The sequence below is a fragment of the Symphalangus syndactylus genome, chromosome 18 (assembly GCF_028878055.3).
Source record: "Symphalangus syndactylus isolate Jambi chromosome 18, NHGRI_mSymSyn1-v2.1_pri, whole genome shotgun sequence".
Classification (NCBI taxonomy): Eukaryota; Metazoa; Chordata; class Mammalia; order Primates; family Hylobatidae; genus Symphalangus; species Symphalangus syndactylus.
Genome location: NC_072440.2, coordinates 102,905,243 through 102,922,814, shown reverse-complemented (window position 1 = coordinate 102,922,814; position 17,572 = coordinate 102,905,243). Strand labels below are relative to the sequence as shown.

General features: G+C 46.5%; 1 protein-coding gene across 9 annotated transcripts; it reads right to left on the bottom strand.

Annotated features, from left to right (window-relative positions):
* Positions 1–383: 383 nt before the first annotated feature.
* On the bottom strand, positions 384–17,559 carry ITGB1BP1 (integrin subunit beta 1 binding protein 1). Of its 9 annotated transcripts, none has more exons than XM_055253863.2 (8): positions 17,392–17,475; positions 14,307–14,417; positions 12,892–12,998; positions 7,894–7,972; positions 5,986–6,122; positions 1,848–1,940; positions 1,173–1,322; positions 384–627 (listed from the first exon to the last, which is right to left on the bottom strand). In XM_055253863.2, exons 3-8 carry the CDS (start codon positions 12,961–12,963, stop codon positions 556–558), a joined length of 603 nt encoding a protein of 200 aa, XP_055109838.1. In that variant the 5' UTR covers positions 12,964–12,998; positions 14,307–14,417; positions 17,392–17,475; the 3' UTR covers positions 384–555. The 9 variants fall into 9 exon arrangements, with proteins under 9 accessions (XP_055109838.1, XP_063480055.1, XP_055109835.1 ...); XM_063623985.1 differs by lacking the exon at positions 17,392–17,475 and adding an exon at positions 16,987–17,238; XM_055253860.2 differs by lacking the exon at positions 17,392–17,475 and adding an exon at positions 16,500–16,717.
* Between the last annotated feature and the right edge of the window lie 13 nt (positions 17,560–17,572).

The window sequence follows — 17,572 nt, the reverse complement described above, 5'->3', positions numbered from 1 at the left end:
CCAGCATGTTATCTTGACCAGACACTTCTGCAAATCTGCTTTGTGTGTCTTAAGTTGGCAATGTCACTGTTCCAAACCAGCATGAATCCTGGTCTCCAGTCCACACCTCTGCCGGACAGAGGTCCACGCCAGTGATACCACGACTGGGAAGCCACTACTGAGCCCATGTCCTCAGTCTTCCTCAGGCCTTCAGTGTGTGTCACTGAGTGGACCTCTGTGACACCTAGTCTTCCTCAGGCCTTCAGTGTGTGTGTGTCACTGAGTGGACCTCTGTGACACCTAGGCTTCTGTGACACTTAGGTTAAGCTTATTAGAACTTGAAAAAGACAAATGAAGTTTTTTATCCCAGAAAGTAGATGACTTCATTGAGAGTTAACTCACTGTGTAATTAATAGGAAACATTTTAATAAACAAATGATCAGCATTTTACACAATCCATTTTCTTCAGAAAATCTAGAGCAAGGGATCACTTCATTATTTGCATAACACTTCAGCATTGCAGTTTGAAAACAGCTTAACTTTCAGATGAAGTTGACTTCCACTTGATTGCAGGATTCAGGGTTTCTCAGATGTTAATACAGAGTCAAAAGCGGTGGATAAAACCTTGCAAATGGCTTGTGCTTGTTCCTACATTACATGAAAGATATAGTAAGAGCAACATTCATCAATCTCTTCATGAACTTCATCTGGCTAGCAGAGGCACACACCTGACCCTCTTAAGACCGCTCCTAAGCAAGCCGACCACACGTGCCTGCCTGGGTCAGTGGAACCCACACTATGAGCTTCCCTGCGTGTGGGCCCTTTCTGCCCTCCTTCAGAGAAGAGCAAACAGCGACTGCAGCCTGAGAAGGCTGATCACGCAGTCTAGGAGGGCAACAACGTTCGGAAATGGAGGGAGGCTTTGACCCCTGGAAGATACATTTTTCCTCAGCTGCTTTGTTTACCTTTTAAATCCAGGCACAAGTGAGAGCTGCCACTGGCCCTAACAGAAATATTTCACAAACCTGCACTGTCTTGCCAGCCGGCTGACCTCCGGCCTAATACTCATTCACTATCCCCAGGCCAAGATATTCCATACATAATGGATTGTATTTCTTCAGCCTTCAAAAACAGTAGTCCCTGGGTTTTGTGACTTGATGAGTAAGCAGCTAACCAAAGTAACAAAGTCTCACCAGGCTATTGCACTGATAAACCCACAGGCTGTATTCTTCATTGCTTGCATCTGTGGTCTTCAGAGCCAGTAAGCTTCTTCCTGCCCCCAGACCATCATCGTAACACACCATCCGGATTATTAAGTAGAGAGCATGCCTGTGCAAAACATCCTGCAGAAGTCAGGAAAGATTCCGAGAGATCAGGACTCTCAAATGTTTGTCAGTCCTAATGACACACTCTCCCAGGCGGAGTGAGGCTTGAACCAGCATATCCATAGGTTTCTCACCCCAAGGGATGTTCCTGTATGCTCGGTCTCGGGCAATGCCTTCAGGATCACGCCTTCTTAAATCCCAGCAAGCCAGGAGTGCAGTGATCTAAACTAACTATCCCAGTGTCTGCCCACCTTCCAAGCTGACAGCTGCTCTTAATAGATGAGGGGCCCTTAGTTGAAAATGCATTCGGAGCCATGTGTGTTTGGGGGTGTGGGGGCAGGTTGCCTGGCCCTTCCAACGCAGGAGAGAAAAGGAAGCCCCTATTCACCTTAAGAAATTGGTCACGTTTAAGACCAACTGCCAGGAATGTTTACAAACCAATCACTCTGCAAACAGGAGTGGCCCTAATTATAAGGGGGCTCTTAATGGCCTGAATTCCCTGTTATCTAAAACATAGTTTTCTTAATAAATTATATTACTTACATATTGATCTGATGTTGATACTTTTATGCCATACTTGGAAACTCCCATAATAAATTCTTCCTCCGGAGGAACAAAAGGCAACTTTCCATCTTGCTTTAAAGTAAAAATAAATTCCATGATAAAGATTAAAATTACATTAAAGTCTTAAGTCTGACGAGTCACTTTGAGTATCTGGCCATCACAAGCCCAAACCCTTTAAAGAATGTGGGGTACACATTAGCCAGGCAAGAGTCTCTCTCCACAGAGGCAGAAGAAACATTCCCCCCATTTACAAAAAGGTTACTTTTATTTTTGAGACAGTGTCTCACTCTGTCGGTCAGGCTATAGTGCAGTGGCATGATCTCAGCTCGCTGCAACCTCTGCCTCCTGGGTTCAAGTGAGCACATCCGGCTAATTTTTTTATTTTTAGTACAGGTGGGGTTTCACCATGTTGGCCAGGCTGGTCTCGAACTCCTGACCTCAAGTGATCCACCCACCACAGCCTCCCAAAGTGCAGGGATTACAGGCATGAGCCACCATGTGGGCCGATTTATTTATTTTTAAATCGAGATGGGATCTCATTATGTTGCCTTAGGCTGGTCTTGAACTCTTCTTGGCCTCAGGTAACTCTCTCAAGTTGGCATCCCAAAGTGCTGGCATTACAGGCATGAGCCACTGTGCCCAGCCGCATTTTTACAGCCCACAACTCTGAGCAAAATTCACATCCATCCCTTTCATGCATATTGTTTATCTTGGAGTTAATCCTAATTACAAACTGAGCTGTTTCTCACAAAACCTGCTGAGGTTAAAATATCTACATTAGAAAAATTAAGATCTTCATTTCCATAGCATAGACCAGTGTTAGCATGTGGGACGATCAGGAAGCAGAGCCCACATATCCTGCCCAGATGGGAAGGCGTGTCTGGTGATCCCACGCCTCAGGGCTTCGGGCTGGCAAGTGCTGCTGATGAGCAGTTACTCCACTCACAAAAACATGAACTGGGGTTTTCAGCTACTCAGGAACCGCAGATAATCCCTGACGGCTTCCCTAGCGGACAACCCGGTCTCGGCTCCCAGACCAGAATACCATCTATTTCGTCTTCCCCTGACGTAGGACACTGTTGGCAACCTATGGATGTTCTGTACTAAATGGTTTTGTGGAACCACTTGCCCACATTAAAGAAATTACAGTAAATAAGCTGCATCCCAATACCTTACTTCTTGGGTCCTCACAATGTTACAGCACCCTCTTGCCAATTGCTTCCCACAGTAGGTTTAAAGCAATTCCAAGAACCACGGGATGGGATAACAGTCAAGCTATTGTCAATACTGGAATTTTAGCAAGCAAAAATTCTATGGTGATACGAGAAATTCAGTAGTCCTTATGGGAATGAGAATAATGCTAGTGTATTTTTGAGGGGAAGAATTATTAATCTTTTAGTACAACACTTAGACTGGTTGTAGCTTTTATGGTTAAGAGCACACTCAACGTTGTGGCTCGTTCTTGGAAACTACAACTTTAAGCGAAATGATGCAAATAACAAAACCATTTTTTTTCTCATCAACATCATAAAACATAACAAAATGACCTTGAAAAATGAGTTACTTGGAGGAACTAACCTAGGTGGTTTTCCAAGAACCAATCAACGAGGTTACGTGAGGACTTAATGTAGTTTGTTGGAATGACTTTATATTCCCAACTAAATGCTGGAAAGTAATTATAGTTGTCCAAACTACCATGAGTTCTTTTTTTTGAGACGGAGTTCTGCTCTTGTTGCCCAGGCTGGAGTGCAATGGCGCGATCTCGGCTCACTGCAACCTCCACCTCCTGGGTTCAAGCATTCTCCTACCTCAGTCTCCCGAGTAGCTGGGATTACAGGCATGCGCCACCACACCTAGCTAATTTTTTAATATTTTTAGTAGAGATGGAGTTTCACCATGTTAGCCAGGATGGTCTCAATCTCCTGACCTCATGATCCGCCCACCTTGGCCTCCCAAAGTGCTGGAATTACAGGCCTGAGCCACCGTGCCCAGCCCGAGTTCTCTCTTAAATGGCAATTTAGATTCACTGATGTCCTTCAGACAGAAGTATCTTCCTTTACTTTCATAAAGATATGAAACTTCATTTCAGTTTTTTGTGAGACAGTCTTACTGTTCTGTCACCGAGGCTAGAGTGCAGTGGTACAATGATGGCTCACTGCAACTTTGACTCCTAGGCTCAAGGAATCCCCCTGCCTTGGCCTTCTGAGTATCTGGGACTACCAGTGCATAACACCACACGCAGCTGATTTTTAAAAATGTTTTGTAGAGATGGGGGTCTGGCCCAGGCTGGTGTTTTGTTTTGTTTGAGACAGTCTCACTGTGTCACCCAGGGCTGGAGTGCAGTGGCACAATCTTGGCTCACTGCAGCCTCTGCCTCCTGAGTTCAAGCAAGCGGTTCAACCTCAGCCTCCCGAGTAGCTGGGATTATAGGCGTGCACCACCACACCCAGCTAATTTTTGTATTTTCAGTAGAGACGGGGTTTTGCCGTATTGGCCAGGCTGGTCTCAAACTCTTGGCCTCAAGTGATCTGCCCACCTTGGCCTTCCAAAGTGCTGGGATTACAGGCATGAGCCACTGTACTCAGCAATTAAAAATTGTTTTTTGTAGAAATGAGGTTTCACTGTGTTGCCCAGGCTGGTTTTGAACTCCTGGGTTCAGGTGATCCCCCTACTATGCCTCCCAAAATGCTGGGATTACAGACATGAGCCACCACGCCCTACCACGTTGTATTTCATATTCTCATTCTCCATGATTTAAGAGAGTACACATTCTTAACACTCTCTGAAGTTAAGGAATCTTTTTATTGCAGTAATATCCCTCTTTCAATGCGCACATAAAAATGTAATTTCGTTTTCTAGAAACTCCAGAAGCAATTTACTTTCTTTTTTTTCTCTCATGACTGAATTCACTAAGTCTTTTGGCTCATGTACTTCCACCATTGGCAAGGGTACAGATTTTATAAAATTTCATGCTTATATACCTTATACCTTATACTTTTGATTTAATTTTCATTCTTAATTTTCCTTCATGATGATTATTTTTTATCTTCTTGATTTTATCTTTTTGAAACCCACCTCATCTCAATTCTTGTTGGAAACCTTGCATGAATAAACAGATATGTTAGGTCGACATCATTATGAATTAGATATTCAGAGACAGAACTGGTCTGATGGTGGTACAGTAAGGTTTTGCCAGATTATTTTAAAAGAAGAATCTATGGAATATAACCAGTCACCGCAATCAGCTCCTCATTTAAATAGGATTGATCAGCCCCATAAAAAAGTATTAATAGGCCGGGCACAATGGCTCAGGCCTGTAATCCCAGCGCTTTGGGAGGCCGAGGCAGGTGGATCAGATGAAGTCAGGAGTTCACAACCAGCCTGGGCAACACAGTGAAACCCCATCTCTACTAAAATACAAAAAATTAGCTGGGCGTGGCAGCATGCGCCTGTAGTCCCAGCTACTCAGGAAGCTGAGGCAGGAGAATCACTTAAACCCGGGAGGCGAAGGTTGCAATGAGCTGAGATTGCGCCACAGCACTCTAGCCTGGGCGACAGAGTGAGACTCCATCTCAAAAAAAAAAAAAAAAAAAAAGGTATTAAAAAGTACTGTGGGCCGGCCACAGTGGCTCACGCCTATAATCCCAACACTTTGGGAGGCCAAGGCGGGAAGATCACCTGAGGTCGGGAGTTCAAGACCAGCCTGACCAACGTGGAGAAACCCTGTCTCTACTAAAAATACAAAATTAGCCGGGCATGGTGGCGGATGCCTGTAATCCCAGCTACTCGAGAGGCTGAGGCAGGAGAATTGCTTGAAGCCAGGAGGCGGAGATTACAGTGAGCTGAGATCGCGCCACTGTACTCCAGCCTGGGCAACAAAAGCAAAACTCCGTCTCAAAAAAAAAAAAAAAAAGTACCGTGTTTGAAGGAAGGAATAGCACCTGTGTTCCAATGCAGCTCAGCGCTCACGCACATGTGCAGTGGTGATGCGGGGGCTTCCGGTCGAGAGTAAGCGGAGCGGCACCCAGTGGACCTGAGGAATGAGCATTTTGCCCCAAAGCCATGAGCTGGCTCCCCAGACTCTCATAACCAGAGAGTTATGGAATTTTTTTTTTACCTGGGCAACGTCTATATAATTTATCAGGTCTAACGGCCCTTCAAGGCCTTTTCCTTCGGAAAGTTTCAGTTTCTCAATGGCACCAACGTATTTTATTCGAAATTCTGCACAGGTATCTGAATTATTGTTGCTTTGTCCTAAAGATGAAAGAAAAGTGGTAAGACTTTAGAAGAAATATCTGCATTATAGAGTATCCTCAGTCCCTTCCCAAACAAAAACCACACTGTCATTAGAACATAACCACTAATTACAAATTTTATAATGCACAATATTTTTATGTAATGGGGAAGAACTTAAAATTTCACAAACCTTTTCCTCAGTGAGTCATGGTATACTAAGTATAGTATACAAAGGTCTCAATTATAGGAAGAAATAGATTAACCTTCCCTTCAAAACAAATAGTAAAGAAAAGGTTACTACATGATGATTACCTTTATGATGCATGGTATTTACTTTTGGTTCTTTCTCCCTCTTCACCATTTTTTTTCCCCTGTAGAGAGAGGGTCTCACTATGTTGCCCAGGCTGGTCTTGAACTCCTGGGCTCATGCAATCCTACCATCTTGGCCTCCCAAAGTGCTGGAATTACAGGCATGAGCCACTGTGCCTGGCCTAGCATGTTAGCTTGCTTTCCTCATTCAGGAAGCCTACTCTTCCTCTACCATTCCATCAGAAAGACCACATAGTTTTTCTTTTTAATGTCGATGGAATAATGCCAGGCAGGAATTATCTAACATAACAGCAACGGTTGAAGAGCCGTGTGTGTGCCACAAAATCTAGTCAATACAAAAACTACTACAAACGACTTATAATCTCAACCATATTAAGGAAATACTATATGATTACTTTTAGGTTATGTAACAAAAAGATGCCCACAACTTTAATCATTTTAAAGGCATCGGGCAGTAAAGACAATGGACCCAACGCTCCAGCATTCTCTGTTAGATTCACTAGCACAGGCTCCTGAAGGCAGAAAGAGGAATTCAGACAAGAAAATGAATGTACTTCCAGTTAGCCACCAGCTACTTAGGGAGCTGGGGTTAGAAACCACCTCTGGATTTCTTCTTTTTCTTTTTTTTGAGATGGAGTCTTATTCTGTTGCCCAGGTTGGAGTGCAGTGGTGCGATTCTCAGCTCACTGCAACCTCCGCCTCTGGGTTCAAGCAATTCTCCTGCCTCAGCCTCCCGAGTAGCTGGGATTACAAGCATGTGCCACCACGCCCAGCTAATTTTTTGTATTTTTAGTACAGATGGGGTTTCACCATGTTGGCCAGGCTAGTCTCAAACTCCTGACCTCAGGTGATCCACCTGCCTTGGCCTCCCGAAGTGCTGGGATTACAGGTGTGAGCCAACGCACCCAGCCTGTTTCTAAGGACCTACTAATTTTGGGCAGCTGCATAAATATCTACAAGGGTGTGGGACAGATCCTCCCCTTAATGACTTGTGTTGGTGGTAGTCATGAGCTGGTGAATCTCTGGGTTCCCTGGAGTAAATGAAAGGCTCCTTAGCCCTTTAATCACCAAGATATTTGCCCTATTCCCCACAGACAACGTAAGTCCAATGGAATTCATCTTCTGCCACCCCATTTCTTTCAATTTTATTTTTAATTTTTGTGGGTACATAGCAGGTGTATGTATTTATTGCCACCCCATTTCTTAAAAAACTATTTTGAAACTTCCAGTTTGCCCATGTGCCTGTGCCAATCTCCAAAGGCTGTGTGGTTCCCCCAGTCACACCACACCCTCAGCCCACATCCCAACAAATCTTGGTCCACTTCTAAACTCTTGTCAAAAGTGGCAAAGGAGAGGGAGAAAGCCACAAATACTGAAGAACTCACTGTGCTACCCCAGTAAAACCACATGAACATCAATGAAAAGTGCAGACAGTCAATGATCCAACCCTTTTACATACCCGAGCTTTTGGTGGAATCTGTGTCGAGGCTGGCCACAGTGCTGGATCGTGAAAGACCCCCAAGGCTAGAATCTACAGACTGAGAAACAGAAAAAGAAGTAAAAAACCTCCACTGAAGCAGCCCTGTCTTCTCTAGTCCTCTAACCCATTCAAATCATTTATTAGACTTGAGCTGACACATACAAACTCATGTCAATTATTCAGGCATATCGACTGTGACAGATTTTTCTTAAGACAAATTCTTTAACAAACTTCAAAAAAAAAAAAAATCACATAATCCCAACTGTTCGTTCGTCCCATGACATAATATTGGATAAACACAGTGGCAATATTCTTAGTCTAAATCGAAGCCATTACCGCCACCTCCTTACCAGACGCCTTCTAGGAATATTCTTGTGAACATCTCTGCCCGGCTTTCACGTAAGTTCCACTGAACCCAAAACAAACCCTGTGCAGAAAGCCAGGCAAGGACCATGATCCCTGCTTAATAAATGAGGAAGGAGACTGAAACGTTTAGTGACTAATCCAAGGTCACATCTAGTAAATGGCTCCAATCTCAAACCTAGGTCTCTAATTCTAGGTCTCTGGTCTAGTGCTTCTGCAATTATTCTGACTAGTGTCTGGCCTGCAGCAGGAATTCAGAGGCTAACTGGCAGGGCAGAATAGACTCTCATGTGAACTGCCACAAAAAAACAGCAAAACTGTTGAGCAAAATGGAATCATATGTAAAGGGAGTTTGTTCCTCAGAGCTATACTCCCAATTTCTTTAGAAATAATATTCTCTGGCAGGGCACGGTGGCTCACGCCTGTAATCCCAGCACTTTGGGAGGCTGACGCGGGTGGATCACCTGAGGTCAGGAGTTCGAGACCAGCCTGGCCAACATGGTGAAACCCCGTCTCTACTAAAAAAAAATATGGCTGGCAGTGGTGGCTCACGCCTGTAATCCCAGCACTTTGGGAGGCTGACGCGGGTGGATCACCTGAGGTCAGGAGTTCGAGACCAGCCTGGCCAACATGGTAAAACCCCGTCTCTACCAAAAATACAAAAATTAGCTGGTCATGGTGGCGGGCACTTATAATCCTAGCTACTCGGGAGGCTGAGGCAGGAGAATCGCTTGAACCCGGGAGGTGGAGATTGCAGTGAGCCAAGATCACATCACGCCACTGCACTCCAGCCTGGGCAACAAGAGCGAAACTCCATCTCAAAACAAACAAACAAACACACACACCCACAAAAAAACACAACAATACAAAAATTAGCCAGGCTTGGTGGCACACGCCTGTAGTCCCAGCTACTTGGCAGGCTGAGGCAGGAGAATCGCTTGAACCCGGAGGCAGAGGTTGCAGTAAGCCGAGATCACGCCACTGCATGCACTCCAGCCTGAGCGACAGAGTTGAGGCTCCGTCTCCAAAAATAAAAATAAAACAAGACATTGGGCCACATAGATGAGATTCCCCTGCAGGGTCCTCGCGCTTAAGGCTGAGGAAGTGGCAGTAGGGAGGTTCCGTGGTGAGCAGCTCCAGGAGTTCAAAAACTTCCAAGAACATGGTTCGTCTCCCCATTCTAAGGCTGCACAGGACTCCTACAACGTCAGGTTTCTGTGCTTCTGGTTACAAGGCCACCAGCTCAGCTGAGATAAGCCAGCTTGCCCTGCCCTGAATGGAAACTGAGTGGCAGTCGTGTGTCTTTGTCTCGTTCACGTGTGGCTGTTATTTAACAGCGTGGCACGTGTGGCACATGGGAGGCCCGGCAGACACCCAGGATGAAAGGTCTAGGGAGGCATCTCCTGAGGGGGCCTTGTGCGACCCTGCAAGATGCCTCCTTCCGTGCTGTGTCTCACGGAACTCACACTCACTCACTCACACTCACTCACTCACTGACTCACACTCACTCACTCACACTCACTCACTCACACTCACTCACACTCACTCACACTCACTCACTCACACTCACTCACTCACACTCACTCACACTCACTCACTCACACACTCACTCTCACTCACTCTCACTCACTCTCACTCTCACTCACTCACTCTCACTCACTCACACTCACACTCACTCTCACTCACTCACACTCACTCACACTCACTCACTCTCTCACTCACACTCACTCACTCACTCACACACTCACTCACACTCACTCACACTCTCACTCACACTCACTCTCTCTCTCTCACTCACTCACACTCTCACTCACTCCCATCCCACTCACTGACTCACTCACTCACTGACCCGACTCGGCCTCCAGCTTCCTGCCTGTGCCTGCGATGTCTAACCCCCTTCCTCATTTATGCCTATTTGACCTGTATATTTTAAGGTCTCATTCACTAACTGCTTTTTTTGGGAAGACTTCTGTGATGGTTAATTTTATAGATCAACTTCTCTGGGCTAAGTACCCAGATATTTGGTCAAATACCAGTCTAGACATTGCCGTGACGGTGTTTCTTTAAATGAGATTAACATCTACACCAGCAGACATGGAGTACAGCAGAGGACCCTCCACTGTGTGGGTGGGCCTCATCCAAGCAGGTGAAGGCCTTAAAGGAAAAAGACTCAGGCTCCCAAGGAGAAGAGGCTGCCACCAGGCTGCCTTTGGGCTCAAGCTGCCACTTCCACCCCAAGGGTCTTCAGCCCGCCCTGCAGATTGCGGAATTGCAGCCCCCACAGTCCCATCAGCCAATTCTTCAAAATAAACCTTGAAAATACATCACTCTCTCTAGGATATAAACACATCCTACTGGTTCTCTGGAGAACTCCAACTAATACAACTTCCTCCATAACTTTAGGCCTACAATCTCCCCAGTCTCTGAATCCCTCAAGCAGTATTTGTCATTACTTCACACACCTTCACATTTTCCAAATTATTCACTGTCTCTGGGTGTCAATCATGTCTCAAATGGTATCTGGCATCCAGGTAGAAACACCTGGAATGAATCACTTTTTCTGCCTCCCACAGCACCTGGTATCTTAAGGGTTTAAGCTTCGATGACTCTTTTCCTCATACTCCACAAGCCATCATCATTGATCCATGGGTCCCATGAGTGCCCACCTCGAACTCTCTGCAGAACCTGAGGTTTCAGCGCTTCCTTCGCACCCCGTCCAAGCCCCCTCATCTCTCAGGTTCTTACCACAACCTCCCGGGCAGTCTCTCTGCTCCTGCCCCTTCCCTGCTCACAGTGGCCAAAGTGACCCCCAACAAAACTTATGTAAGATTCTGTCACTCCCTGGCCCCAGGCGCCCCCTGCTTTACTCTCAGAGTAAAAGCCCCAGTCTTCACAACACCTGCACCTGCCTTGCCCAGGCCACACTGGTCTCCCTGCTGCCCCCCCAAAACACACAGGCTCGCTCCTCCCATGGGCCTTTGCTCTCTCCTCTCCCTGAACCGTGATCCTTCCAGATCTTATCATGGCCCCACTTCTCCTCTAGGCCCCTGCTCAAATGCCACCAAGAAAACAAGGACTTTTCTCAGGGAGGGGGGCAGCAAAAAAAATAAATAAGACCTTTTCTTTTCTTTTTCTGAGACAGAATCTTGCTCTGTCACCCAGGCTGGAGTCCAGTGGTGTGATCTCAGCTCACTGCAACCTTCGCCTCCTGGTTCAAACAATTCTCCTGTCTCAGCCTCCCGAGTAGCTGGGACTACAGGTGCCTGCCACCACACCAGGCTAATGTTTGTATTTTTAGTAGAGATGGGGTTTCACCATGTTGGCCAGGTTGGTCTCAAACTCCTGACCTCAGGTGATCTGCCTGCTTTGGCTTCCCCAAGTGCTGGGATTACAGGCATGAGCCACCGTGCCTGGCCTGAAAATAAGACCTTTTCTACCAGACTGTCGAATACTGCCCCTCTCCCAATCTCCCACCCCCTCCATTCCTGTAGTTTCTTCCCCCCATGTTAGTTTCCACCATCTGAAACTCTATATTTTACTTATTTATTCATTATTTTCTCCCCCAACTGAAATGGAAGCTCTGAGGCCAGGGATTTTTTCCCTCTCCCTAACCACTCTATTTTATGCCCCTTAAACAGAGTTTGGCATACAGCTGTGCTCAATAAATACTCGGTGAATGAATGAGTGTACACGTGCCATTGTCCAGGGTAGAAATAAAAATGCCATTCTTCTAAACACCAACAAAATTGGTGTCAAAAACCCAGAACAAATATAATGCAGCTATCTTTATACTCTTATATTGAAAAATTATCTGTCAGTCAAAATGAAATCACTTCATTATTTGAGACAAAAGTTGCCAGTTGAATAGCTCCTCAGTGGTTTGTTTTGCATGAATTAAATCCACGTTTACCTTCCAATAGCATTCAAAAACTCTCTGGTATACAGCTATCTGCCAATCTCACTCTAAGTAAAAGTAATTATGCACACCACAAACCCAAGAATTCAAGAGGCCCAGCCCCTTAATGCCTGCAATTTCTATCATTTAAAAATTTTTTAAATCAGTGCTTATTTCAATGAAACCATTCATAGGTCATGTCCCATCTAGTTTAATGGATTTAAGAATTTCAGAAAACGGCTGGCCGCGGTGGCTCACGCTTGTAATCCCAGCACTTTGGGAGGCTGAGGCGGGCGGATCACGAGGTCAGGAGATCAAGACCACGGTGAAACCCCGTCTCTACTAAAAATACAAAAAATTAGCCGGGCGCGGTGGCGGGCGCCTGTAGTCCCAGCTACTCGGAGAGGCTGAGGCAGGAGAATGGCATGATCCCGGGAGGCGGAGCTTGCAGTGAGCCGAGATTGCGCCACTGCACTCCAGCCTGGGTGACAGAGCAAGACTCCATCTCAAAAACAAAAGAATTTCAGAAAACCTACCAGAACAGATAAAATGAAGCCAAGCATAGAATGCATCTCTAGTGCAAAAAGTAAATGTTAAAACACACTAGTTTGAAGATTATCAGGAGATCTGCCCACGGTCAGTATCCTCCATACAATATCAGCTAGAAGAAAGAAAACTCTCCCTGCGTTATGATTCTGTTCCAAATTCCATTTCCCTACCTTGCTCTTAGTACTGATTTCACTACTTTGGGAACTGCTACTACTGTGTCGCTTTTTGCCTTTGCGAAACATTTTTCACCACCATTGCTTGATCCAGAGAAGATCCCCTGAAAAAACAAATATTGGTGACAGTTACATCGGGAAAAGCAACTTTTTTTTTTTTTTTTTAAGAGACAGAGTCTTGCTCTTACCCAGGCTGGAGTGCAGTGGCACAAACATGGCTCTGCAGTCTTGACCTCCTGGGATCAAGTGATCCTCCCACCTCAGAGTAGCTGGGACTACAGGCATGTGCCACTACACCCAGCTAATTTCATTTTTTGTAGAGACAGGATCTTGCCATGTTGGCCAGGCTGGTCTCAAACTCCTGCTCTCAGGCGATCCTCCCGCCTTGGCCTCCCAAAGTGCTGGGATTACAGGTGTGAGCCACCATGCCCAGCCAGGAAAAGCAACTTTGATATTGGTTACAGTTACATCAGGAAATGCAACATTAAATCACTTTATGCATAATAGAAATAAAAATCATCAATTCCTTCCAGTTCCATGGGTGTGTTCCTTTTCTATAAAACATAAAACTTTTCTCTTGGATACTATTCCTTTTCATTCTTTCCTATTAAATTACAAAAAGTTAACCCAATAAGCAAAAAAGGCAGAAACCTTCTTGTCCTAGAGGTGTGAAAAGCACTTTTCTCAAAAGTATCAGACACGTCACCTAGTTCTCAAAATTTTAAGGGCTTACTTCTCTTCAATTGATTCAAGATTTTAGCAAAATACACTGTGACACATTGGATTTTCAGTCAAGATACGGAGATTCAGTAACCCTCTCAGCTTCACAGTCTATGCTTGGTAGGGCTAAGATATACAAACCTCTCAGAAATGTGCATTTTTCTTGAAGTTTTGAAATGCCTGTAAGTAAAAGCTGACACAAAGACATTCCTAGGTGCCAGCGCCTCACCTCCTCTCTCTACTAAGCACAAGTAAGGAGATGACCTTGCTTCCCAGAGTCTGTGTTACATATTTCTTTTTTTGAAATTAATAATAAATGCCTTGGAAATGTAAGATTCATCCTTGCCAATTGCATAGGACAGCATATATTATACTTGGCAAATTAACTAACCTACATGAAGCTGTACAGCTCACAGAACTCCCGGGACAGTTATACTGTCATAGCCTCATGATAACCTTGTGACATACCCATTTGCTCTACTGACGCTTTTTAAGGGCATACCATATGCCTCACACTCTGCAGGGCTCTAAGCTCTCCCTCAAGGGGCTCATAGGAGGTGGGCTGTAATCTGCCTTTTACAGATGAGAGAACTGTGACCTGCCTCTCAAGACAATTTATGAATAAGATAACCTGACCAATTTTTTTTTACCAAAAACTGTATTCTCCAGGGAGAACAAGAAAATCTGCTCACTATAGAATTGAACACTATTTGACTGTCTTCAAAGGTCCCACATACAGCAGTCTGCACAGAGAGTTTCCTTTCATTCTGACCTGGGTGATGCTTTTCAGAGAAACAACACACCTGATGAAGGAAAAAGAACGAGTGACTCACGCAGCAGTCAGTGAAAGCTCCTGCTGCAACCCAAAGATTCTCTGTATTTGGAGACCCCACTCTAAGTCCACTTACTAGGGGACGACGTTAGGCCATTTGCCCAAGTCTGATCCTTGAGCCCGAGCTTTTTAATCAGTCTCATCATCCAATTTATTTCTATATTTTTGCTTTATTTGTGGGGTACCAGGAAAATCTGATTTATTCATTCATTCCTGGATAGTCAGTGAGCACCTACCAGATGTCCGGGATGCATCAGTGGACCAAACAGAGTCCCTGACCTCAGGGAGCCTGTTCTTAGCGAGAGTAGACAGACCAACAAGAAAAACACACATAAAACATATTATTAGGAAACAACTGCTATGAGGAAAACTAACACAAGCTAAGGAGACACAGACCGATGGAAGGAAGGGGTGGGTATTTCAGAAAAAGATGCTGTAGATCTTTTTCTGAAAGAAGTGAGGGCAGCCATAAATAGCCTGGAGGCAATGCCGTGCAGGTGGAGAGGGGGCCCGAAGGAACAGTCAAGGCTGTCCGGGAGCAGGAGGACAGCAATGGGCCCAGACAAAGTGCCACAGAAGGCCAGGCGGGCCGCAATAAAGTGGACTTTAGTTTAAGAGGAATACTCTGAAGGCTTTTTATTTATTTTTTGCTTATCTGCTGTGATCTTCTGGAATTGAGGCTTTTAAAAAGCAGTTTAGTGACACAATCAGGTGTCTTCTGTTTTTTAAACAATGACCCTGGCTGCCAGGTAGGGAACTAACTCCACAGGGTAAGGGTAAAAATTGAGATGTGTTGGAAGAAGACTGCGGGTGATTGCTGCAAAGAAGAACCTTACCAGCACAGGACACTTGTCAGTGACAGATGGCAGGAGAGCCTTATTCTAAGGCCTGCACAAAACTAGGTTAATGCAGCAGCATAAAGTGCCATGTTAATGGCGCTCACGGGTTAAAATGTTGATGTGTAACATATTTAAACATCAGATACTTAAGTATATATAAATACATATTTATATATAGGTAACAATTTTAAATATGATTTAAATTTTAAATCAAAACTTATTTTAAAAACAAAATGTGATTCTACTGTTAGTGGGATCCTGAAGTGTCTCCTCAAATCCCTTGATATGAAAATCATGACACGACAATGCCTTAGCAACTCCTCAAGGCTTTCTTTTCATCATCAACCCAGGGGCTTAGGAAAAGGCAGCATTTATTAAAGTCTTTGCTATCTGCTGCAATTTTGATGCATGTTCTCAAGCAAATCATTCTTGTCTCAAAATTATTCATGCATCAAAATGAGGCCAATGATCCTGATTGGCGACTGGATGCTCCGCAGGCTCATCAAATGCAAAGATGTTTCAAGCTGAACCCATCATCCTCCCCTCCAGATCTGCTCCTCTCCTCTCCTCTCTCGGTCAGGAGATTCTATTATTGCTGGAGGAAGCCAGAAAATCATGAACTCCTTGCTCTCCTTCAGGCCCCACATCCAATCTGGCACCAAGACCCACTGTATACCCCACCTGAATAGCTCTCTGAGCCAGCTCTCCACCAGGGCCCCACGTCATCCTCGACCATGGGCACAGACACTATTTTTTTAGAATCTGGTGAATGTGATGGGTCCTCACCCTATAAAAATGCACATCCATACAAAGTTTGGCATGAATTTAAGGAATTCACAAACCCAAGGATATTTCGTGCAAAAGGGACCTTGTCCTACTGGATTCCCTAACACTTTAAATCTACCCCCACACTGCAGCCAAAACGATTAAAATGATTTCTTTCAAACATAAATCTAATGCCACTAGCCTGCTGAAAATCTTTCACTGGTTCTCCAAAGTCAGAGACCAAAGTCAACGTTCTTCAGCAGGACACGCCAGGTCCTCCAGGACCCAGCTCCTAATCACCTTTCCACTTCCATCCTCCACAACCCGGGCACAGTTAATTGATCTCAGCAAGGCAAAGCTGCTCGTGGTTCTCAACGCGATGCTCCAAGCGCCCCTGCTTTGCAGCGCCCGGACGCCCTTCACCTTTCAGGCACTTGGCTACTTCTTACCTTTCAAGGCCCCTTTCAGGCTGCAGGCCTTCCTAGGATCTCAAGGCTGGGCTAAGGGACCCACAGCTTGAGTGCACCCCCTGATCACAACGCCACGATCTGCTGTGGTCTCTGATCTCACTCTCCCAGCTGCACGCTGGTCAAAGGCGGAGCTCGGTGACTCCTCTGCACTGCCAGGGCGCCTGGCAGGGGACGCGCTTACTGAAGCCGAGAACTTTCTGGGGAGGTGACACCCCAACAGCAATTCCCATGTACCAAACGCCTACCACGTGCCATGCACGGTGCTAGGTGCACAGATCCCTCTCGCCCTCACCCTCACCGACCAGCAAGGCTGCAGGATAACAGCCCCTTTCAAACGAGGATGCCAAGGCGCCCGAAGAGTCAGCGACCTGCCCAGGGTCACCAGGGTAAGGACGGATGCGGCCAAGCTTGGGGCCTAGGGAGAGCCGGCTCCAAAGTTCCTCCCAGACGCCAGCCTGCTTGGCACCTGTCTGTCACCGTGATGGGGCACCTTCCACGCGCTGGGTGCGGAGGATGTGACAGCGAAGGGGACAGACAACCCCGACCCTGAGAGGCGGGAGGCGGCCGAAGTGGGGCAGAGGAAGAGGCAGGGAAACGGCCCGCGCCGCCCGCCTTGCCTCCCCTCCGGGCCGACAGCGGCTTGGGAAGCTGCAGTCCGCAACGCCCACGCCCGATCCACGGTACCAAGCTCCTCCACCCGCGCCCCGGGATCGCGGCCCCGCCCGGAACCAAGCCAGAGCCCAGGCATCCCTCCTCCGCCCGCCCCGCGGCCCCACCCATCCTTCCTGGTCGTCCGCGCCGCTCTCGGGGCCGTGTTCCCGTCAGGCCTCCGCGAGCTCGGCCCCAAGCGGGACGAGGGCTGGGCGCTCACCTCGCAGCCGCGGGCCCATCCCCGGGTTGCGGACTTCGGGGCCCGCGTGGGAATGCCGCGGCCTTCGGCGCCCAGGCAACTACTCCGGTTCCCGCTCCAGCGCCGGCTTTTCCTGCCCTCCTGCTCACGTCCGCCGGGCCCCGCCTCCGAGACTACGCGCAGGCGCATTCCTGACGTCCCA

Coding starts and splice junctions, on each gene's coding strand:
- ITGB1BP1 (XM_055253859.2), bottom strand. CDS start 17,559: ATGCGCCTGCGCGTAGTCTCGGAGGCGGGGCCCGGCGGACGTGAGCAG. Junction 7,973..17,391: donor GATGGGCCCGCGGCTGCGAG/GTGAGCGCCCAG, acceptor TCTGTTTCTCAG/TCTGTAGATTCTAGCCTTGG. Junction 6,123..7,893: donor AGATTCCACCAAAAGCTCGG/GTATGTAAAAGG, acceptor TTTCATCTTTAG/GACAAAGCAACAATAATTCA.